Here is a 26,063-nt window from a genome sequence, read left to right on the forward strand (position 1 = left end):
AAATGCACATTTATGATGATAGATGCACTTTTATGATGGATAGATGCACTTTTATGATGGATAGATGCACATTTATTATGGATAGATGCACATTTATGATGATAGATGCACTTTTTTAATGGATAGATGCACATTTATGATGATAGATGCACTTTTATGATGGATAGATGCACTTTTATGATGCATATATGCACATTTATGATGGATAGATGCACTTTTATGATGGATAGATGCACATTTATGATGGATAGATGCACATTTATGATGGATAGATGCACCTTTATGATGGATAGATGCACCTTTATGATGGATAGATGCACTTTAATGATGGATAGATGCACATTTATGATGGATAGATGCACTTTTATGATGGATAGATGCACTTTTATGATGGACAGAGGCACTTTTATGATGGATGGATGCACTTTTATGGTGGACAGATGCACTTTTAGGATGATAGATGTATTTATGGATTTTAAAACAGAAACATTCATTCACTTCATTATAAAGCTTCATAGAGCCATATATTTTTTTTTTAAATATATGATTTTAGTCGTCTGAAAGAAGAATGCCATACACACCTAGGATGACTTGATGGGATCATTTAAATTTTGGGGTGAATTATCACTTTAATTAAAATGACTCACTAGTAGTTTTTTATTCAGTCTCTCAAGAGTTGTGTACTAAAAGCTACATTAAAAAATACAATGCAGATGTACAGTATGTAGGCTAAGCATATCTTATTCATGTTTTTGAGAGCAACATCTGATGTCATTGCAAAATTTCACATGACCAATGCAACATTTGATTAGTAAACTAGATATAGTACAGATTATAATTCATATTCATAACTTCCCTTAACAGTGATCAGAGTAACTCCTAACACACTTAATTTGTTTGAAGTTTAAATAAATCAGTGTGGTCATAGATATCACTGTATTGATGCATGAATGTGTGCAGGTTTATGAGATCCTATAACTCTCTCAGAGATGAAAGGATAATGAGGACGATTTCTCGACATAAATGATTCATTCCGCGGCGTTGTGGGAACATGTGAGGATAGCAGTGGTGGTTGGGGGTCTCTCTGGACTCGGGAGTTATTCTGGGAGATAATTAGTGCCTGTATTTTGCCTGCACTGTCACGACTCAATATTCGCGGGTGCGGCGGAACTTCACCTGCGGCGAGCCGAGTCCCTCCCTCATCCAACAGAGAACTGACTCACACACGCACACACACACACACACGCACTTCCGGACACGACTGTGCCAATCCAGCTCTCTGTCCTGAGTTTTATCATGCAGCACGCGCAGATCTGCCGCCGTTCACACCGCTAAAGGACTAAACCGCGCGACTCGCGATCAACTTTAATTCCGCGCCCGTGCCGGAGACTCGTTCAGCGCGCGCTCACGGGAGGATTTCACACTCTCTGCCCGGTTTGGATGACAAAGGCGATCCCGTGGGAAAATCACGCGCTTTCACAAAATGGATAAAGGAACGGGACTCCTTCGCCTGGTGATTTTGTTTATCGCTCTTGGTAAGTTGAGGAGCTCTTGATTAAGAAACACAGTTTCAAGGCAACGTTTGGTTGATAAAACGTGTGTTTGTGTTTTTAATTGGTTTAGTTAACAACAGAAAAGTTAGATATGCTTGTCTAACTTGTTTGTTGTTATCTAAACTGATTTGTATCAAAATAAAAAATAATAATTTTCATTATAAAATAGTATCATATAATAAAATAGGCTACCTGTATGAAAATACTTGTTTTATTTTAGATCGACCTCAAATTCAGGCAAGGGTAAATTCAGGTTGAATGAGACACTTTTTCTCCCGGTCATCCCAATGGCAAAAAGTGTCCCAAATCTACCTGAATTCACCCTACTTATTGTGAAATGAGAGCAGAATGTGTTTACAGTGCTTCCTTATCGATTTCTATAGGTCTGTTAACCCTTCATTTTAACATTAGCCTGTTAATGAGTCTGAGTTTTTGTTTCCGTTAGGCTTTCCATTGCCTTAACACGGTAAATCCCCAAACCACACCTGAAAGTGTGTATCCAGGTGTCAATTGTGTAACATACAGTATGAAGTGATCCATTAAGTGAGGTGATTCATTGGTTAGTTAGGGTTGTGTTAAAGGTTAAGATGTGTTTACTGCAAGCAGATAGAGCAAACCAGTTTTTCAGCCCAATGGTTATGTGGTTTTTGCTTCAGAGCCAAAGCAGTTATATGAATATTACTATGACGAGTCGAATAATATGCAAATAATATGATATAGATCAATAGATATGTCACACAGTGTCCATGTTGGCATCTGCCTGAAAACTTCTATACATTACCACATCTTTCTACGGGAGAAATAGTGAGAGTAGTTTTATGGTATGCAGTTCAATATTCAGCTCTATATCGGATGCATGACCTTTGACGGTAACAATAAAACATATAGGACGTTTTTTTTTCTTCTTCTGCCTTTCAAAAGATAGAGTTGCTATCTACACTTGCTGTGAGCTATTTGCATTTACAGGTTTTTGTGTTGACACAATCCCTGACTCATTCATTATCATTCATATAATCAGCTCTGATCCGCTCTCATTCTCAACTTTCTCCGTGTCCTGTTTTAATACTGTGTCTTATAACCTCAGTTTTGACAGCTGGGGGTTTATCGTACCATATATTTCTCTAGTGTCTACTATGTTTGTCTTCTGAGTTGTCAACCTTACAAGAACAACCAACCCCTCATGAAGAGACAAGTTGTTACATGTCACCTCTTTCTCTCGGTTTTGGTTTCGGTCCCTCTTCTCTTCTCCTCTCTTCCGTGTTTTTTCCCCAGTGTGAAGTCTTCTGCTGCCATGCTGATATCATTCGTCTCAGAGCGCTTCATTCCCAACCCAATAAAATGTTAATATTCACCTTGATGTTTTCATTCCTGTGCTTTGAACTCATCCATGACCTAATGAGGTTATTTACAAGGATAATTTCCATGACGCGTCTCTTTGAAGAGTACTTTTAATGGATAAACACCTTTTGAAATGTGCAGTCTTTCTCTTCTGGGAAATATTGATGACTCATCCTGCACTTGGACTGATCATTTCCTCTGATATTACCACACTTTCTTTCTTCATGGCTCCTTAGTTTGAGCGACAGGGTTTGGTCAAACTTGACTGAATTTGGTTTGTATTACTTTAACCCCAGGTTTCACAGTATAGTCCCAAACTAAAATGCACATTTTAACTAAAAGCATATCTTAAAATATCAATATCGTTGTTTTGTCTCAACATGCACACCATGCACACCAGCTTTTTTAAAGCTTCTTAAATGTCCTGATTGAACTGAGACCTAATCTAAACCATTTTAAAAATTACAAACTTTATATGTCAAACTGACATTCAGATACCTTGAGTAAAATAAATAAAGTAATTTCTTTTAATGTGGATGAAAATTTTGTCTGATACGATAAGCAATAATTCTTGAATTATCTTTCCGATATACTGGCTCATAAATCTAAATTGTATATTGTTTTTGAAAGCCTGATTGCAAAAACAAAAGTCTCAGCATTAATGCCATATCCTAAACACATTTTGTTCTCATTATAATTTTATGTAGCCGATATGACAGACTTGAGAGCTGCACATGTTGCTCTGAACTGTATTTTCCTTTAATGAAGGGAATTTAATCATATTTCAAGCAATTCAAACCCATCATGATCAGGGGCGGAGCCAGACGATGTAAACATTCGGGGCTTAGCCCAAACCTAGGGGGGTCCGGGGGCACACTCCCCCGGGGAGATTTTTTTCCATTTACATCAGCTAAATGCACTATTTTTCAGACTGTTTGAGATAATAGAATGCCTAAAAATCTATATACTATCTAAAAAAAAATTAAAATCACCCAGTAGAGCCTACAACTTGTTTTGTATTTAACTGTTCTCCAGCTGTAGTGAATCCAAAACACCAAACATGTTAAGGATGACTCATTTTAACCCCTGGCAAATAAAAAAGGCAACCATTATCTGACTATTTTTAAGTTAGCCTGCATAGGTGAAATTGGAATGTGGTGTAAACATCATTATTAATCTTTAGAGTTCAGTTTGGTTTACTTTGGTTTACTTAGCTGACAGAATCCATGACCAATCAGATGTTGTTTTCGGCTGCAAACTTTCGCGGTTGGTTAGTTCTTCAAAGGAAATGCCCATATTTGGATTAGACGGTGCTGTGTGTGAGACTGAGAGCTTTATAATGATACCAGGCATGACATGCTTCTGTGAATGGAGACGGCACGGGAGCTCGCGTTAGAATAACTGGATAATTTCAGGTAGAAATCTAAAGGCGCACGGTGACAAAATATAATGAAATAACCACCTTAAATGTTGCCTTTTTTATTTTGACATGAAAGCTTACATGTTAAAGGAGTAAACTGGCCCAAAATCTCAAAATTGACAATGTTTTCACCTGTCGTGTCTCGCCTTAATAAGTAAAACCTAACGTTAACTCGCTAGCCACCAATACAGTCATGTAACTCAAGTGTTACAACAGTGGATTCACAAACCTGTAACACTTTCGTCTGACGCAGAATCTCTCTCTGGCCGGTGAGGTTTAGTGTTCCTTTTAAAAAATGTGTAATGTCCATGTTAATTATAGTTAACTACTACGCAGGTGAAATACAAAAGCCCGCCAATCCCTGATGACAACGACGAAGAAGAAGATATATATTCTTCTTCGTTAGTTTTTATTGGCAGTTGGCATTGGCAAACAAGCTGAGTGATGTGCGATGCATTGTCGACCGCCACACACACGCTAATAGAGCTGTTGTTTCATTTTTTGCCGCTCCAGTCTGAAAGACTGAGAGAAATGAAATTAAACAAAATTAAAGTTTTTTTTTGTTGTTGTTGTTTTTAACGAAAAGATTCGGGGCTTAAGCCCAATTAGCCACCCCCCCGCTCCGCCCCTGATCATGATGAACAGTGCACATCTGAAGTGTCTCGGCTAAAGGAAATAATACATTAATCAGCTTTAATATATCGGATACATTTTCTTATCGGCCGATACCGATATGGTGACGATATATCGTGCCTCCCAATTTGTTTTTTGCCACTATCAATGACAAATGTATTGAAAAAATAATAGATTATAAAATGCACTGTGCATGCTTGAAATGTACATGTGAATTTCTTCACCTAATATAACCTTTTTTTAAATGGATGAGCTGAACAGGGCGGAGACTTGTAGAATCTGACAAAATATAGTTTTTTGAGCACTGCCTAATTCTCATACCTGCATTTATATCGTCATATTGATGACTGTGTGTTTGAAAATGTGTTCATCCAAACCTTTGACACTAACACTCGCCAAATGTGTTTTTCAGCAGTGGTAACACAGTCACTTCTAGCTTTCATTTTTCAATTGTAGTCTTTAAAAAAAGCATCAAAAATAATCTCTCTCTCTCTCTCTCTCTCTCTCTCTCTCTCTCTCTCTCTCTCTCTCTCTCTCTCTCTCTCTCTTTCACACACACAAACCCTCCTCCTCTCACTCACTCGTTTCATCTGCTCAGGATCAATATTGTTGCAGGGATTGTGCGTATTGCTCATAATTTGACTCATTCCCACATATTTTGTGCTCACACACACATAAAGCCGCCTCTCATGACTTATTTTTCGCTGCTTATTGTGCTTAACCAGTCAAAAACACACAGTTCTCGACGAGTATTCACGTGAACACAGTCAGATCGGTTTTAAGTGAAAGAAAACGCATGTGTATCAGTGTAATGGATCCGTGCGTCAGCTCTTAAAGTGACCGCAGCCTAATAAACCTGCAGCCAAATTATGAGATAATAAAAATATCTATATGGCTGTTTTTCTCCTGGTATTAATGTCAAAATTATGGCCAGTGAAAATGCTGAGTGGCTTGTAACTTTGGAAAACCACTATCCACAGCGTCTGGTTATGCTTTATATCTGATGAAACTGTTCCAGCTGTCCATTAGTAAATGTCGTCTTCTTTTCTCAGTGGCGTTCAGTGAGAGCCGTGTGGTGAAGGTTCCTGCCATTGCTCTGGTGCACGTGGCGGGACAGGCCATCTCCATCCGCTGCAATGTGTCTGACTACCAGGGACCCCGAGACCAGGATTTCGAGTGGTCCATGATCCAGGCCGGAGATAAACTGCTCCAGCTCGTCTCCACCTTTGACGAGGCCTTCACGGACCCTACGGTAAAGGACCGGGTCAACAGCGGGGACATCGGTTATAAGAAGCTGGGCGATGATTCTGTGGAGCTCTGGTTTAAGAAGGTCAGAGCGACAGACAGCGGCGTGTATCGCTGCAGCACCCCGAGCACAGATTCGGTCATCAGCGGGAACTACCACGCCGATGTGGAGCTCAAAGGTCAGTCCAGCCTGCGTTTACCAGCTCATTGAGCTTACACAAGTTTATTTATTCATATTAGGCTCCATCTGGGAGTAAGACTTCAACGTCTCGCTCCATCTGCCAGAACAAAATGAAACCGTTTAGGGTAGAGCTGCAACTAACGATTATTTTTTCTGTCGACTAATCTAACGATTATTTTTTCGATTAGTCGACTAATCTAACGATTAATTTTTTTACCCTTTGAAATTTTTCACAATTCTGTGGCACCCCCTCACATAAGTTACGCTAGAGGTGTAACAGTACAGACTGCTCACAGTTCACTTTGTATCACAGTTTTAGGTTCACGTTTCAGTACAGTTTGGTATTTGCTATGTTCAGGGGAAAAAGGACTACTGTCAAATGAAAATAAAGAAAATAAGAACAGATAACTTAAATAGAAGCAGCAGCACAAATAAATACTATTGAGCAAAGATGAGAACAAAATAAACAATGCTTTTCAGGTAGATCTAACATTAGTTTTTAGGTAGAGAAATGGAATGAAGTAATCAAAAGTCAAATAACCACACATTTAACTGTTTAAAATTAAAAAAATAATCCTTATTAAACTTACAAAAGCTATTCAGTCAGGAGCAGTGAGTGATGTCTTTATCTTTTGTTTGACATTAAACAGACAGCAGTGAATGCTACTGCCCCTTTAAGACCCACGGATAGTCGTCGTATTTTCTGTATAAAGTTCACTTAAGGCATAGAGTAGGCTATGACAGTTTGACATACTTTTTGTGAGTTTGTCCGTTTAAGCACAGGATTTGAAAGATAACTCAATATTTGCGTGCTTTGGGACAGAGACAGATCTTCTCATTCGCGTCTCCTGGCTACACGGGGGTGATGACGGTGAAAATGACTGCTCCTATTCGGACGTATGACAGCCCTCGCATGCGTTTTATAAAGTTTACAAAGAGAGACCGTTTTGCCCACGTTTTTCTTTTATTATCGCTGTTGTTGTAGTGCATACCTGAGGAGTCAGCACGTGTATCCAGCGACAGAAACATACATAGGCTACAGCATTATTTCCAAGTTACAACCCATATTAAAGATGCGTCATCAGGTGTGAGATGAGCCGAAGTGTAAGTGCGTCCCTGCAACTTTTGCTCGGGATCCCGGTTGGGAAACACTGGTCTGTATTGATTGACACCGCGCTGGTTTGTTTAGAATTATATGAGCGCCGTGACCGCGCGCTGCCGCGTGATGAAGGCGTGTCGCGACTCTGTTATTCAACTGCTCTGGTTTTAAAAGCTATGTCACACTAAATGCGCCAAAATGCAATAAAACTTGTTTTACGGTCGAATGCAACGCGTGTGAGTGAGTTAGTAAGAGACGCGCAAAAGGGCGGAGAAAGGAAATGCAGCTAAACGAATATGCGTGCGTCTTTTAATTAGCGTAAAAATGAATGAATGACGAATGTGGCGGCCGTTATTGATTATGTGGCAGTCCGCCACAAATTTGTCTATGTGTGGGAAACACTTTTTGGCCTCTGTTTAAAGTATTCCCATACTTTTGATATTCGCGGTCTAGTTTTTTGTGATAGAACCAGGAGCAGAAGCCAACATTACGCGAGATGAACGTCTGACACGACGCGAACGTCGTTCATTTCATGAACGTCGACGTATTTTCGTAGTCGACGCCATCGATGACGTCGACGCGTCGTTGCAGCACTAGTTTAGGGTAAACGTACCTATTAAGCTCACCAAAATCTACATTGAGACTTTTTAGTTGTACAGGGTATTGGTGTGAGTACAGGGTTATGTTAAAATAAAAGATTAATCACTCACACAGTAATGTTTTATTTAAATGACAAAAGCGTTTAAATTAAGATGTACAACATTAAATGCAAAAAGTCTGGCTGTGCTTAATGGGGACATGTTTGTCCCTTTACACCCCTGTCCCCATTAAGCTCACAACATGTTTTTATGGGAAATTCTTGTTTATTTTTAACAACATTTTTAAAATTATATTATTTTATAAAGATTAACTTGACAACCATCCGTTCATATCTAAAGTCTGTTTATGAAGTATTGACATAGACGTTCAGTGTGGATGAGCTTAACGGGAGCACACTGAGCTTTAGTGGAACAGCAAACCTGAACAGCCATTATAGAAAATATCTATGAAATTATACTGTGATTTTTCATAGTAGTGACTCTTTAAGCTCACCTTAAAATAACATGAAATCTTAAAAAAATGATAGAAGTGTAAAACCACAGAATATCAATAAACTGTACAGCTATAATACAACGGATTTAAAAGCACAAGCCAGTAATGCCTGTGAAGTAATATATTAGTCTAGCACACAATCTTACACAGCTAGTGAGCAAACTCTTTTCTGTAGCACCTGTGCTATGTTGCTAAAAAAAAATTTTGGATTGAGCTGTAATTATTTCCCACATCTAGGTTATAATATGCAAAAAAATTTGCAGTAAGAAGTTATACTTGTTGAAAATAAAGTCCTAAACGTCTACAAAATGCACATTTAAGGGGTTACTCTTCCTGTGAAAGTTTTCAGACAGCTTTCAAAATGGCCGCCAGAGAGTGTGAACCCATGGACACCCATATCTCAGAGCAAGAGCTGATTAGCTTGACATTAAAGGAGGTACAAAGTATTAAACACATCATTTGGTTAAGACATCAAGTAGGATGATAGATTATTTTTTCTTTTTATAATCTGAGCCCAAAGATAGTAGTGTGCGTAATGGGTACTTTATACTGCTTTATAGGTACCTTTACCCCATTTATTTAGAATAAAAAAGTGGCTACAACTTAAGACAAAATGGATGATATTCTGGCATTTGGAGATTATCAGTTAATAACGCCGTTGTACTGCCAACACCTGTGAATAAGGTCAAATATTATGTGTTCATTTAGACTCTGTGTTTTAAGTTATTAGCCTTATTTGTTAAAGTTAAGTTGAGTTGTGTATTTTGTCATTATGCCAGCTGTACTCTAGACATCTGTGCTGGCACCAACAAGCCTTAACAGGTCGACTAATTGGAACAAGAAAACCCCAAAGAAATGGTGACTGATCTAATGCGAATGTGAATTAAACGGCACAGGTCTATCCTAAACGAAACCAAACTGAGTGGCTCAAAGTAAGCGCAGGATAACTCCTACACTCAGACTTCTTAACCCGGGAAAGCCTGACATGAAATCAGTCAATCATCCATTATTCCCCTTTCCCTGTGGAGCAGTTTAGGCAGCCCTTAGACAGAAAAAGTTTGCGTGTGTTTTTGGAGTATCAAAGTTGATGCAGGAGGCGTTTGTGTCGTATAATATGATATCGAGAGAATATGGAGGAACACAATCTGATGCTGTAGGGCTGGAAACTTCCTGGGATTTTTTTTAAACTTGTGCAAATGTTCAGCCCCTTTGCAACCCTATGGGCCGGTTGTAAAATGATATTAAAGGCCGGTTGTTCAACAAGTTTAATCTGGATCAGAATGATCTGGATTTAGAAATCCCATGTTTTGCTATCCAGGATCAGGTCATCCATCTTACTGTTGTGTCCTGGTTTTTGGATCACCCTGATCCAGGTACACACTTTTTCAGATGACCAAATCTGGATTACTAGTGCTCTACGGAGCCCCTGAAGGGACATGGGGATGGGAAAAATAGATCAAATATGAGTTTGGGGAAAAAAATAATTCAAATGCTTTTGTGTAGCTTTCACCCGAGAAACAGAAATATTGACTGGTTCATCTCTTATTATTGATAAGATGTAAAAAGTCTTATAAGTGATTAAAAAAACCTTTAAATTTAATATAATATTTGTGTTTGATATTTACAGCTTGGGGATTATTTTATGGCGGCTAAATCTTTTTTTAACTTGACTGTAGGCTAACGGACGGCTTAAGAGGGAGCCTAATGTCTTCTTCTTATTTGTTAATTTAACAATTATCCGATATAATCAAGAGAAATATAAAATAGTGTTTGTGTATTATATGATACAAATGTTGTATTTTTTGACCAGTTTTAAAGTTTTACATTTTCTTCCCCGAATCCACCTTGAAATCCTAACCCCCGTTTTGATCAGAATAATCCTGTCTTTTTTGGATCAAAGTTATCCAAATCGCTCTGACAAGTTTTAAACAGCACAAACTGAAGGTTTGATCCAGATTAACTAGGATTGGATTCCGTGATCTAATCTGATTTCAGATTCCTGCTTTCCCTTTTGAACAACCAATTTTCAAGATATGATCGAATCCGATAACCAAAATCCGATCCGCTTCTCTTTGAACAACTGGCCCTAAATGCTTAGTTTTATGATCGAAACGTGAGTTTTAAAACATATAATGCAATGCAATACAATTGACAGATAAACAAATACACCTTCATCAAAAGATGATGATCATATCTAAGAGTTTTCTAATAAATGATGTCTGGATTATCATATAAAGTTTCTTCAGTCCAGTAAGTGTTGATCTTGAAATATCACTAACACGTTTACTTGATAAAATCAGAGCAGATTTGACAGAGCTGAAAGAGGACGTTTGGACAGTTAAATTAAAGACTTTTACTTGATAATACGCACTAATCTATCAGTCAGAGACCGAAGGACTGGAGGAGAGTGAGTGAGACCGGTTTATCAGCAGTTTTGGTCATGTTGATGATTTCGAGGCCTTGCGTATCAGATGTGCTACAGTATCTTTACATGTTTAAACAGGGCTGCAGTAGAAGTGTAGGAGGAATGTGAAGCGAGACTTGAAAGTGTGACCGAAATACAAAGACCTATTCTTTAAACTGACTGGAGTGAAAGTCAGTGGAGCTCTGAAGCTTTTTAAGCTGCTGTGCTGATTTTATCACTCCGCTCCTTTTCTGGAGACTCATGGAGAGAGCGTTAAGGAAGCGTAACATCAGGAATTTCCCTTAAACTTTAACCAACAGACAAGAGTGATTGCTTCACTATGACACTGACGGACACAGAGCGTGAGAGAGATCAGGGGTCGGACATCTCTTTAAGCCGGTGCTGTGATGTACTAGTAACCACAGTTAAGCAGAACAATCGAACACTTGAGCAGAAAGTATGAGGAAATGAGGGACAATAACGGAAGTGTTGTTTTCTCTGAAAGTGTTCGTGTGATGATGAGTTCAGGAGCGCCTTGTTTCTGACGCACTTACATGTTGAGAATTAATTTCTTATATATAGTGCTCACCCCAAATGTTTGAACCGTATAGTGTGATCTCAATGTTGCCGGCGTCGTCATATCACATTAAAGGCGCAATATGTATGATTTTTGGATTTAAAATTTCCAAAAACCACTAGAACAGTGTTATATATTTCGTTGATTTGTGTACTTACATTATCCCAAATGTTTCCAAGAGTGTTTAAATCCAGAGACTTAAGTGGCATCATACTGATCATTACCCTCGATTTCAGGTTTTATTTTGTAGAAAACATGGAAACGCCAGAGACACTTTAATATCTGGTGTTTTATTAGACAGATGAGCAACTGTTATGATCATTGTTGGACAGAAACTGATGATTGTTCTCCAGCTCAACACAGTCAGTCTTGTTTAAATCTGGCGTTATTGATTACCATGTTTTACCGCCTAAGGCCCCGTTCACACTGCAGGCAAAAGTGGCCCAAATCAGATTTTTTTGGGGTCAAGTGACCAGGTCAGACCTCTTCAGAGGTAGTGTGAACACTCAAATCTAGCCCAGATCTGATTTTTTTCAAATCAGATTTAGACCACTTACATATGTGGTCCTGAATCAGACCCAGATCTGATTTTTTCCAATGCGACCGCAGTGTGAACAACCAAAGCGGATTTAATGCGGATATGATGCGTATTTTACATCAATCTATGTCGACATTTGTCCCAATTATGCACCAGCGAGTTAGCCCTAGACACAACAGACACAGACAGTAACATTAAAAACTTGACTAGATATGGAGAACAGCGATGGAGCAAGTCAGTGGAGGGAGAGTGAGGTGTTAGACCTAATTAGTATATGGGGAGATACTTCAAGTCAAGCTAAACTAGAAGGATCCTACCGTAACCGCTCCGCTTTTGAAAGCACACGAAATGGAAGAACGAGGACACAGAAAAACGTGGCTTCAGTGCCAAAGGAAGGTGACAAAAGGCCAAAATAACCAATTTTGCTCTTTCTTTTCGTTCTTCTCCTCTTCAGCACCTGCTCATTAATGTTATGGCTTCCACAAACATGTTTAAATAAAAGTGAAAATGCTTACTTCCTCTATAACCTGAGCTTTAGTGCAACAGCGTGCTGCGTCTGATGTCATTGATATTGTTCTTTTGCACATGCGGGTTAGTTTGAAACCTGAAACAGTTCACACTGGAATCAGATTTAGGCCACATTTTAAAAGGTAATGTGAACAGCCAAACAAAAAATCAGATCTGAGCAAAAAATCAGAATTGAGCATTAGGACTTGTGGTGTGAACGGGGCCTAATATGATCTCGCTCACTGCAGTGGGAACAAGTGTCTCATAGCAGCGCAGAGGAGCATTATAACATCACTTTAACACACTCACATGTGTGTGATATGATAAACAGCACTGCGTTACACACACACACACAAGCGGAAGAAACGGAAGCACTTGTCTGACAGAATTAAAGCTTCGCCCAATCAAGGATTCATCAAGCACTCCTTTGCTTTGACTATGCAACTAAAAATGTAAACATTGTGGCTTTACTGTTGTATTTGTGCTGATTCCAGATGTCTTGTTACAGGTGATGTGTGTAATTTGTACAGCACCAGTGGAAAAAAACACAATTACCAGACAGGGTTGAGTACGACAACATGGTCTAAACCATGAGATGAGTTTAGGGTGGGATTATGTTTGTCCTAACACATTTTTTTGAAAGTCTATTTGGTGATGTGAAAATCACACACTTCATCTTTAACCTCTTTGACACACACACACACACACACACACACACACACATGTCGTCCCCTGCCTGTTTTAAAGTGTTCTCTGTTGTGTGCAGTGATTGGGGACAGTCTGAAGGTTTCTCCAGCCATCCCCAAGTCCTCGGTGTCTGAGGGAGAATCAGTGGAGCTTCAGTGCAACACAACTCGAGGTTTCACGGAGCACACCTTCCTCTCCGTTAGCTGGTCCATCAGGAAAGGCGGCGTGTTGGAGGAAATCTTGGCATTCGGGCCGGATGATAAGATCAAAGTAGGAAGCAGCTACACCCAGCGTTACACAGACGGTGGGCTCCAGTTGGACCTTCGTGGAGGTGGATTTTACGGACTAATCCTGAAGAGAGCAAAGCCGTCAGACCAAGGGGAATATGTGTGTACGGCCCAAGAGTGGGTGAGGCAGGGAGAAGAAGGAAGAAACTGGAGGAAGATTCAGGAGAAGCCTGTGGATATGGGGAAGGTCATGGTTTCGCCCACAGGTGAGTCGCATCTCATTCTCTTCTCAGTCTGTAGTTTATTGTGTCTACGATTATGAGATTTGATCAATGAAACATTAAGAAATTGATGACTCTGTTTCCTGTGACATGATTATGAGCTTTAAAATATGCTATTAAACTAGCCTGGATGTCAGCCGAACTCAGCCCCGCCCACAACATATGAGCTCGGGCAGTTCGGTCTGAACTCAACCCATAGAGGAGAAATTATGGCTGAACAGAAATTGACCTTTCGGAAAAAAAATGCGTTTGGGGGGTAAAATGTTTGTTATTTTGGCAAGGTTGCCTGCCAAAACTCACATTCATGGGTCTATATATCACATAATTGAGGTCACTTCAACCCGCGGACATGGAAAACAACCCGCAGGAAAAAACTGCAGACTTGGCAACACAGTGCAGATGAGCTCTGTTGACATTTGACAACTAACTTTATGCGTCGCTCCGCTGCTCTGATTGGTTGTTGGTCTGTCCAATCGAGGTCTTTCCTGGTTGGGTTGAAACACGCCCCATAATCACAGCCCAATGGAGCATCAGACTCATATTCTAGAATTGAGTATGACCACGTTAGGCTACTATTAAGGTGTTTTATAAAGCTCTCGCGTGACATGTATATATTACAAAATATGATTGTTCTCCATTTTCAAAGACGTGAGACACTGAAGATGATGTGTTGACATTTCCAGAAAGAAATAGCTTTTTTTCCCAGTGGCCTTGGTTAGGGTTTCATACATTTTCTTCATCCTTTCAGCACTAAATATTATAAGCTCTCACCCAAGCTATCCAGCTGAATATAGTGGCTTTACAAACTTTGATGTGAAGCATAAAAGTTACAAAAAACTTAGCAATAAACCTAAAATATAAGTAGTTTTAGAGTTTAGGGCAGGGGTGCAAAACTCCTGGAGGGTCGCAGTCCTGAGAGTTTAGATTCGACATGTGTTCCCTGTAGTTTTCATATAAGCCTGAAGGACTTGATTAGCTAAACAGAGGTGCGTTTCCCAAAAGCATCTATGGTCACAAGTTATCCACATAGTTCAACCAGTCTGTGTTTCCGGAAACCATCGTTCCAACAAACATTTGCAAACAGCATCACAAACTTGTGATCTGAACGACAGATTAGAAGCAGAGTTTCTGGTTTGCATAACGTGGACTCAATAAATCCTTATCTTGAGCAAAATAGGCCAGTTGACATTCAGTATAATCTATATCTATAATGTCATGTATGTCTTTTAGTTTGTCAAGAGATTTAAAGAGTGTGCATGTGCGTACGCAGTGGGATTTGGCAGGTGGGGGAACCCTCAAATTTAGTGTAGGAGCAACAGGGAAAAATACTAATATTGTGTGGTGTAGCAATACTTATGGGGATTAGAGTGTCTGTGGCACCAAGTATCTTAATACTTATTTACACGATATTTTAATGGGTTTATTTTGCTCTATCTACACTGATATGATGACGATACTTGTTGAAATTGCTGAGCACCACAATATGGAGGAACTCATTGTTGTTTTCCATAATGTAGATTCAAACATAAAAATGGGAAGTCCAGAACTGATTAAAATGTGACACAAAAATGGCTGAAGACAATTACAACAGAAATAAATCACAACCTCGATGGACCTAATGCAGAGTCACTGTCAAAATGCAAAATCAAACGTTTTGCTGTATCATAAAAGTAAGAAAAAACAACACACCACAATGTATGCTGGTCCAAATATTCTGGCTATTCTTACATCCAGTGAAGATAGCTCCTATAGTGACTGGTACTGGGACTGGATTTGTCCTTTTAACTCCTCTTAAACCAGGCCCAGATCAAGAGCGTAGCCGATCTTGGTGCTAACTGCCTTAAGGAGTTTTAAAACCAGCTATTTTTGGGGTTCGGGGGGCATGGATGGTCCCCCAATAAAATGTCGATTTCTCTGATCCACATATGTGCTTTTTAAGACTGTTAAAGGCAAAAAAAAAGTTTTTAAAACCATGTTAGTGGGCAGTAGATTATCTATCATATTCTCTCATTTGACTTTCTCCTTCTCTTGCCCTGTCTCTTCCCATCCTAAAGCTGAGCTCTGAATGATAGTCTTTTCATTTCCGTCTGTCAGTGAAGATAGTAAACATATGGTCATTTGATATTTAGCATATTTGATTAAGCATTTTCTTAGACAAGTGAATTAATTCACGGCTATGAACGCTATAAATACGTTTAATAAATTAATTCACAATATGTAGACATACATTCATTATCTTATGCCTAATCTGATGAAATTATTTTACATGTATCATATTATATACACCGCTGAAAAAACCCGAGGTCTGGACCACGGCGACCTCATGGCTGATTATGGCCCTGATTGCAGGCGTGTAGGAAGCCTATAGTTTACCTCAATACTTCCGTTCACATGCTCGGACTCTCTGTGTGCTGTTTTCACACAGAGCCTTTACTGTACACATGATGCTGTGCTTGAATTAAATTCAAATGAATAAAGCGACTGCCTGACGCTCTTCATCACTTCAATAGAGCGGCGAAAGTGGCAGAGTTTGTCAGCGCTGTGCATAAGACGGTTTAGCGGCGACTGCTGGATCTATTCATTCATTCAATAAATAAGTAGATCCAGCATTCCCAGCTGGGTCGTTTTCGCAGCTGGGTTACATTTACTCCCGCTAGGGTGCATCTAAATTTCTAGGCTAATGGACAAGACATCTGAGGAGCAATTCTCATTCTCATAAAGTTAACAAAACAACCAACCAATTCTCGTTCTTACATTCTACAGCACGTGTACACTGGGGTTAAAGTGGGCCAGAACGGTCCAGAACTGTGTCCCGGCACCTCAGGTAGTGAAGGTATCGTTAAAACATACAAGTATTTTAGGGGTGATGATAGATGATGTTATCTTGGAAAGATCACATTGATACTCTCTGTAAAAACTAAGCATAGGAACAAAGCTTCCGCCATTGTCTTCGGTCGTTTGGAGTAAGAAAACAGATTCTTCTGCTGTTCTTTAGCTCTGTGATAATGAGTATACTGCAATATTGGTTTAACTCTATTTGGTATACGAGTCTGTCTGTTGCTTGCACTATGAACGAAGTTGTTTAATCAATTAAAAATCGGTTTGAAGATTGCAGGATAGCTGCTTGAGAAGCTTTATGAGTAAGCTTAGTATTGTATTGGCTAATAGTATTGTTTGTGATCCTAATCTTGTTCTGCATAATGAGTTTGAATTACTACCATCAAACCGGAGGGACAGAGATTCAACAAAGTGAAGCACTCCTCTCAGGCTATCTTAGTTGAATAAATCATAAGACATCAAGAGTATTGTAAATGTGGACTAAGTGTATGTCGATGTTTTAATGTATGCTGTTGGAAACATAGATGCTGTTATGCAAGAAAAATGTCAGACTTGTCTGATAATAAAGTTTAATGTCATATAATAGTCCATGTGACTCCAGTGGTTCAACCTCAATTTAATGAAGTGACGAGAATACTTTTTATGCACAAAAATAAGGACTTTATTTAACAATTTCTCGACGTCTGTGTCAGTCTCCTACGCTGCTCTGTACAGGCGAACAGTATCCGGATGACCTACTACTTCTGGTGGATTCTGAAGTGAGCATACGATCGACATTTACTATCCCATGAGGACACAGGAGAGGATTTATGAAGGAAGGTGATGGGATGCAACGGTCACATGATAATGAATGTAGCGCTTCTGGATTACATTCATGATATGGTCATTTCAAATCCAAATGTAGCACACGATTTTGCACCCGGCTGAATTGTTTCTAGCTTTATAAAATAAAACACAAGCTGTCTGCTTAAAATATCAACATTTCATAAATCCACTCCATATAAAATATAAAAAAAGATTAATCCTGAAATCAAATAAAGACTAGCTGTGATGAGCAACTGTTCAAAAGGTTCAGGATCGAGCTGAGCTGCTCAACATTTGACCGTTACCACTAAAATATTCTCACTTCTTAAATTCACACATTACTCACACTAAATTATGAAAATTATATTTCCTTTTTAAACGCAAGAAATTACCTTTAAAATTGCGTATGCTACAGGAAGAGGTCGTCTGACTGCCACAGAGCCTCACTAATTAAAAACCGAGCTTTGCACTCTGGGATGTGTATTGTGTGCAATACGCATTAGACAGTCAGTGAGCGTACGGTAAATGTGCCGTCTGAGACCGAGATTATCCTGGTCGTCTGGGTTACACAAACCATTACTTTAACTCTTTTTAATTTATGCTGGGATTTGTAAGAGAAATGATTGCCTGTAGACATCAGACAGGAGACAATGGCGCTTTCGAAGTCCCTGTTATTATGAAGCATTATGAACAATGATAGTGAAGTCGAAGGGATTTCTAGACTGTAGCTGTGACCTTTTATTAAAGCCCTCCTGCCTGTCCAAGTGCTTTCACGAGGCTCTCGCTTCAGCAAACGTGCTCGTTTTATCTTAGCTTGCCTTGAAGTTATAAAGAGACCTACAGGGCTTACAGATATTGGCAATGACTGATCCTATTCAAAGACAGAATCTCTAATATATTGCGCCAAAAGGACCACATACTCTTCTGAGGTCATACTATACGTGACCCTGGACTAGGGATGCGCGGTATACCGGTACTGGAAAAATACCGGTATATATTTTATTTAAAACGGTACGATATCATGATTTTGCACATTTCGGTATATGCTGCTGTTCCGAAGTTCACTGCTAGATGGCAGCGCTCTACCCAAACTGACCCGAAACAACCGGCAAATGTGACAACAACAGATGAACAAAATGGATAAAGCATTCGAATCTCACTCAAGATGCCCAAAACGAATTAATAAAGAGAGGAGTAGAAGTGAAATTTGTAATTACTTTACAAAGTTGACTTTGCTTATAAAACTGATGAAGAGCCATCAAACCTAGCCAAGCATCTGTCACTATCCTGACTTTAAGACTTCTGAAGAGATCGACAGGTCAGTGATCATTCAAACCATCTCATTTAACGTAAGACATTTATTTTCTTTTAACACTGATCAACACACACACACACACACAGCCTAACATAAGATCGAATATCACAATCTCCAGCGTTCGTTTCAACCAATGACATTTAGTTCTCATAATATTTGCATGCATACTATTGCACTATTTACATTCGTGTTAGACTCAACCGCCTGTGTTTATGTGAATACTCACTAAAGACGGACATTTGTACATAATTCTGTGTATTTGACTGTTTAAGGAAACTTAATGTGGAATGTGTGAGCTTTAAGTTACAGGCGCGCGTGTGTGTGTGTGTGTGTGTGTGTGTGTGTGCGCGCGTGTCGTTGTTATGAGCTTATAACTACTGTAACTGTTATTGCGAAATGCTATAAAATCGCTTAAATGATTTCCGTTCTCCATCCCGAGACGAGCTGAAATGTTGAATCGGATTATGCAGATTGCTTTAGTGTAGTTCGACGTCTTTTGAAACCAGAAGCAATTTGCTCATTTTGAGAGATATTTTCCTGAAATTATTTCTCACAAGAAAGTTTTCAAATGACTGATTTGATGTGATAAGCTTTGCTGATTAATTTACTAATAAACATTTGTGGTAATTTCCCACTTTATAAACTCAAAACTTGCATAATTGTACTCATTCGCGTGCAATATACCCGCGCTAATATCAGACCGTGTGGTATCGATTTAATATCGGTACTTCGGTATTAGATTGTGGTACCGTACCGAAGCCAAAATTGTGGTATCGAGCCATCCCTACCCTGGACCACAAAAACAGTCCCACGGGTATATTTGTGGCAATAGCTCAAAAAATTGCTCAAAATTACCAATTTTTATGCCAAAAATCATTAGGATATTAAGAAGAGATCATGTTCCATAAGATATTTTGTAACTATCCTATCATTAGTGTTGTAGTACTCGAGACCGGTCTTAAGACTAGTTTTTGAAGGTCTTGGTCTCGTTTTGGTCTCAGACTTGGAGGACTCGGGATTTTATCTTAAGGCCAGTCGATACCACAACTGCAAAGATGATCACTAAACTGCCAGTGCTTTGTCTGATTTAACATCATTAATGTGATTTGATGTAAAACTTACTGTGTAAAATGCAATTAATAACTTCTTTGTAACAACGCTTTTGTAATATAACATAGAAGATAACTAAACAATATCACAAGAGCAAGAGAGGTGTTTGCATGAATATAAGCGTGACTGCAAATTATATTGTTTAAACGTTTAATAAACAAGAAGTTAATATTAAATTTAATATTACATTTTAAACTGATGACTGTAAATTCTGCATTGTTTCGTTGTTAAATGAATCAGCTGCTTTGAATAAATCGGTTTAATAAAGTATGCCGATGTAGGGCTGGGCGATATGACGAAATATATCGTCTGGACGATAGAAAATGTCTATCGTTTAATATTAGGCTCTATCGCTTACGCCACGATAAGGCGTTTACGGCAGAATTTTACGCCAAGATGCACCTCACGCCACGGCATGCCCATGCACGCTGCAATACATAAACAAACATGGAGGAAGACGGTAGTAGACGCGGTTCAGACCAGGGTAATTCTCAGAGTAATTATGCCAGAGTGGTGGCAGAGCGCTCAAAACAAACTTCAGACACAGACGCTGCAACGGGCTTTTACGCGTGGCACACCATAGCCATATATTGAAATATTTTAATGGCAGGTGTAGGGATGGGGAAAACGAAACATTTTCTTGACCGACCATCGAGCCTCATTAGCCGGTTGAAACCGGTTAACCGATTAGTTTAAAATATGCTGCGCTATTTGAAATAACAGCCGCGAGTCTCTCTCTCTCTCTCTCTCTCTCTCTCTCTCTCTCTCTCTCTCTCTCTCTCTCTCACAAGCACCGTCCTAGCGCTGCCGCCTCCCTTCCACTCACGTCACTTTTTTTAAATCCCCCACAGCGCCAAACGCGGCGCCGAGGAGCTTGTTTGTAATCGGAGGACAAATGGCTCCTTAGTTTCGAAATGGTTTGGGTACAAGGTGATCGCGTTGAAAAAGGCCTTTGTCTAGCGTTATGAGCTCATTTGAAACATTGCCGCAGCTCATTTAAGAAAATGACAGCTCCGAAGAGACGCCGCTTTAGAGGTAGTGCTAACAATAATAAAGAATGACGATCAACACCTTATGTGTTGCCACTGAAATGTAGATGTAATATACATTTCCAAATGTAAGCCCATCTTATGCGGAATGACGCTTCACACTGTCGTCTGCCCTGGCTCTAACCTCGAGTGTTAGCCTGTTTACTTTTTGCAAACCTTGTGAGCGCGCGAACCCAAAAGCTGTGACCTCGCGTCAAATGTTTTTATTGGTTTATTAAGTACAAACAGGCGAGGTATGAAAAATTGAGTGTGAGGGATTTGTTCACTTCACACAAAAAGATTTTGGAATATGGCTAACTGTAGTAGCGTTAAGTCCACTGTCTATAATAGACTAATTTAGAGATCTCTTTTTTTTTTTTTTTTACCGACAACTTTGATCGGTTAGCGTTGATACGGTCAACCATCGGTCAAACGGTCATCGGTTAACATCCATAGGCAGGTGTTAACTTTACCAACTGTCTTGCTTGAAAAAAAGGTTCTAAATCAAATAAAAATGTAGTCCATACTACCTTTATTTGTTTTGTATATCATTTCAAACTGCATTTCCACATTGCAATTTTGTATAGACTATTCATAAACTGAATTAACAGAAAAATTGCTATCTCGTTATGTATATCGTTATCGGGATATCAAATGAGCTATATCGGGATATGAAATTTTGGCCATATCGCCCAGCCCTATTCCGATGAATAGATGATTATATTAATGTTTTAATGTTACATTAATCTGTACATTATATATGCAGGTGTAATTTTACCAATTCTGATGCAATTTCTGTGCCATTAATTTTATTTTCAGTGATTTGATTGGTAATAGCGTTATAGTGTCTTACTATTCTAATTGTGTTTATTCATTAAATAGAAGACATTTCCCAAACAGTAGATATGGATCTCTTAGATGAATTTTACAGAGTGCTGGTCTGGTCTTGATCTCAATCCTACAAAGTCTTGATCTTTTCTTGGTCTCAACCCCTACAAAGTATTGGTCTTCTCTTGGTCCCAACCCCTACAAAGTCTTGGTCTTGTCTTGGTCTCAACCCCTAAAAAGTCTTGGTCTCGTCTTGGTCTCAACTGTACAAAGTCTTGGTCTCGTCTTGGTCTCAACTGTACAAAGTCTTGGTCTTGTCTTGTTCTCAACTGTACAAAGTCTTGGTCTTGTCTTGGTCTCAACCCCTAAAAAGTCTTGGTCTCTTCTTGGTCTCAACTGTACAAAGTCTTGGTCTTGTCTTGTTCTCAACTGTACAAAGTCTTGGTCTTGTCTTGGTCTCAACCCCTACAAAGTCTTGGTCTTGTCTTGGTCTCAACCCCTAAAAAGTCTTGGTCTCGTCTTGGTCTCAACTGTACAAAGTCTTGGTCTTGTCTTGTTCTCAACTGTACAAAGTCTTGGTCTTGTCTTGGTCTCAACCCCTAAAAAGTCTTGGTCTCTTCTTGGTCTCAACTGTACAAAGTCTTGGTCTCGTCTTGGTCTCAACTGTACAAAGTCTTGATCTTGTCTTGGTCTCAACCCCTACAAAGTCTTGGTCTTGTCTTGGTCTCAACCCCTAAAAAGTCTTGGTCTCAATAAATTGGATTGGAAAAGATTCCAGATTTTCAAATAGTTGTATCTCGACCAAATATTGTACTGACAACCATACATCAATGAAAATCTTAGTTATTCAGCTTTCAGATGAAAAAAAGACCCCTATGACCCTTATGTTTTATGGCCAAGGGTCACACATATGATAAATGTGATGTTTTTGATCTGTATCTGTCACTCCTCTCTGATTTATTCCCTTCCTGTCCTTCCATTCATTACAAAGAGATCATTCAGATGACCACATTCGTCTTCATTTAGTCTCAGATTTGGCAAGATATAGTTCACTGCAGAACACAACATGCATGGAAAACTGAGAGATGACTTTAGATGATAGTTGCTGGCTCAAGTAATTGCTTGTTTTCGGTTTTTATCTCTTATGACCAGAAACTCTCTCAGCGAACAGAAAGTCCCAAACGCTTCCAGACGTGCAAACTTTCTCCCACCATAGCATATACTCTACATCTACTTCACCTTTAAACTATTGCAGTATTACTAGAAGTGGAGAGTACCTCAGAAAGCCCTGGCCGTAACAGGGGTGTGTTTGTGGGTAATGGAGTGGTTTTGTTTGCCATTGGCCCTGATGTTATCTCGATTCATGACCCTCTTACGGCCTCCAGACTGCAGCGCAGCGACGTGTGAGGGATGTTTGAAGTTTAGCAGGCAAACAGAGTCACTGGCTGCCCTACAGTTCACCCTCCGTGAATGGAAAAAAGCAGATCTTGGTGAGACGGTGTTTTAGAAAGTTAATTGTATTTAATAATATGAATAGAAGTACTTGTTTTAAAGACCTCTCCATGCATCACATACACTACCGGTCAAAAGCTGGAATTAATTACCATTTTTAATGTTTTTGAAAACAGTCTCTTCTAATCACAAAAGCATTCATTTGTTTCCTATGCTAATACAATAAAATGTAAAAACCAAATAAAAAACAGCATGTTTGCTACCTTTTTTTAGCACATTGATAACATGAATTAGCATTTTGTTTGCATGTTTTACCATGCTGTTAGCATAAAACATTAGCAAGTTTTAGCTCATTTGATAACATGATTTAACGTTTTATTAGCATTAATTTGCATGTTGTTGTCATGTTTTAACACATTGCTAGCATGTATAAGCGTGTTTTAACACATTGATAACATTATTTATCATGTTTTACTACATTTATAACATGAATTATCATGTTTGCATTTTTTAGCACATTGTTAGCATGAATTAGCAAATTAGGTTTTTCCACATTTTTAGCATGAACTAGCATGTTTTAACACATTTGATAACATGATTAAAGTTTTCTTAGCATGAATTAGCATGTTGTTATCATGTTTGAACATATTGCTAGCATGCATAAGCATGTTTCAGCACATTGATAACATTATTTAGCATGTTTTACCACAATGATAACATTAATTACCAGATTTGCATTTCATGGCACATTGCTAACATGAATTGGCAAGTTATCATGTTTTAGCACATTATTAGCATGAATAAGCATGTTTTAACACATTGATAAAGATTTAGCATGTTTTACCACATGATTACATTGTTGATATGATAATCTGTTTTACCATATTGCTAGCATGATTTACCAATTTGGTAGCATAAGTTGGCATTTTGATAGCATTTTTAACATTTTGCTAGCATTAATTAACATGTTTTAACTTATTGATAACATGATTTAATGTTTTCTAGCATGAAATAGTATGATGTTAGCCTTTTTAGAAAATTGCTATCATTGAAATAGCTTTTTGCTAGCATGTTTTAGCACTTGTTGCTAACATAAGCATATATTTTAGAACGCTAAAATGAGTTACCTTGTTGTTTGGATGTTTTAAGTTGCTAACTTGAATCAGCATGTTGATGACATGTTTTAGCACATTTGCTAGCATGAATAAGCATGTTTTTATCACATTGTTGACATGTTGACTTAGGTTAAGCTTTGCTAGTGATAGACACAATTACTGCAGTATTTAGTGTCACATGATCCTTCAGAAATCATTCCAAACATTTATAAAAAAAAATTATATTTATGATTATTGTTGTTATGATTATCAATGTTGTGCTGCTTAACATTTAACCAATAATGCTTTTATTCAGCATTAAACAGATCAAAAGTGACAGTAAAGACATTTATAATGTTACAGAAGATTATATTTCAAATAAAAGCTGTGCTTTTGAACTTTCTGTTCATCAAAAAATCTGTATAAATAAAATGTCTCTTAAGCTTCAGATCCTCATATGAGAATGATTTCTGAAGGATCATGTGACTGAAGACTCAAGCAATGCTGAAAATCACAGGAATAAATCACACTTTGCTAGATATTCACATAGAAAAGCTAATTCACATTATATAATAATATTTCACTGTTTTTATTGTATTTTAGATCAAAATACAGCCTGGGCGAGCAAAAGAGGCTTCAAAAACATTATAAAATCATAATTATTCCAAACGTTTGTCCGATAGTCATTAGTATGAATCCCCTTTCTTGTAGTATTGTAGCTCCGTATGTCTGATCACAGTTCAGTCTCAGTGACAGTGGATGATAATCTCTGACCTGCTGTTTGTCTGTGAATGATTGACCCAGTGCTTTTCCTGATGTGCTCACGTGTCAAATGATAGAAAGAGAAAGCATATGTTAAGTCGGACTGGGCGGTATTGGACACACTCTTTAGTTTTCATTAAGACTTTATATATTTAATAAGGTAATGTGTATGTTCTGATGCGCTGAGTGAAGTTTAATAAACTGTTTGTCTTCGAGCTTCTCGCTTTACAAACGGCCTCGGGTTGTGTCAAAATAGTGAAAAGTACAACATGAGGCACTGTAAAAATGATATGCAAATAGTTTTGTATGTCACACCGGCCGCAGGATATTTCAATGCATTAAGCTATTTTGATGCTGTTTCCAACGGTTACATTTGCATATTCATTTCTTTTATCCAAATCAGCCTAAAATGAGGAACATCACAGAGAATGAGAGCAAACGATATCGGCAGTTTATGTGCCATTCTTCAGTTTAGGACAGGAGAAAGCTAATAAAGTTAGCAAGCAAAGGTTTGCCATTAATCTTTCTTTCTGTTAGGTGGAGGCGTCACATCAAGAATGAATAAATTAGAAAAGAGACAACAATCCGAGTCAGAAAGCGTCTGAGCCGGGCTCTCTTGAAAGCCCCAGGAGGAGATAATGTTTATCTGAAGAAGAAGAAGAAGTAGTTTAAGTAGTAGATCAGTTTTGCCAACATAACTGTCAAGCACACTACGTTATACCCTGATCTTATTTATTTTACACAACCGATAGTATTTTGGTAACACTTTAGTCTGGGGAACACATATTCACTATTAACTCCGACTTTAGCCTCATAAACTCCTAATTTACTGCTTATTAATAGTTAGTAAGGTAGTTTTTGTAGCGTTTAAGTTTAGGTATTGGGTCGGATTAAGGGATGTAGAATAAGCTCATGCAGAATAAGGCATTAATATGAGCTTTATAAGTGCTAATAAACAGACAATATCCTATAATATGCATGAGAATAAGACACTAGTTAATAGTTAATAACAACCTTAAAATAAAGTGTTACCATATTTAGCATGAATGG

General features: G+C 38.5%; 1 protein-coding gene across 1 annotated transcript in view; it reads left to right on the forward strand.

Moving 5' to 3' along the window:
- Positions 1-1,149: 1,149 nt before the first annotated feature.
- The window catches only part of ptgfrna (prostaglandin F2 receptor inhibitor a), a 49,118-nt gene continuing 24,204 nt past the window's right edge, over positions 1,150-26,063 (forward strand). The window contains exons 1-3 of the mRNA XM_067443074.1: positions 1,150-1,535; positions 5,997-6,368; positions 13,354-13,767. Coding sequence (XP_067299175.1) covers positions 1,484-1,535; positions 5,997-6,368; positions 13,354-13,767 — 838 coding nt within the window. The 5' untranslated portion in view covers positions 1,150-1,483. The remainder of the gene's footprint in view (positions 1,536-5,996; positions 6,369-13,353; positions 13,768-26,063) is intronic.

Source organism: Pseudorasbora parva, chromosome 5 (assembly GCF_024679245.1).
Source record: "Pseudorasbora parva isolate DD20220531a chromosome 5, ASM2467924v1, whole genome shotgun sequence".
In the NCBI taxonomy this organism is placed as follows: domain Eukaryota; kingdom Metazoa; phylum Chordata; class Actinopteri; order Cypriniformes; family Gobionidae; genus Pseudorasbora; species Pseudorasbora parva.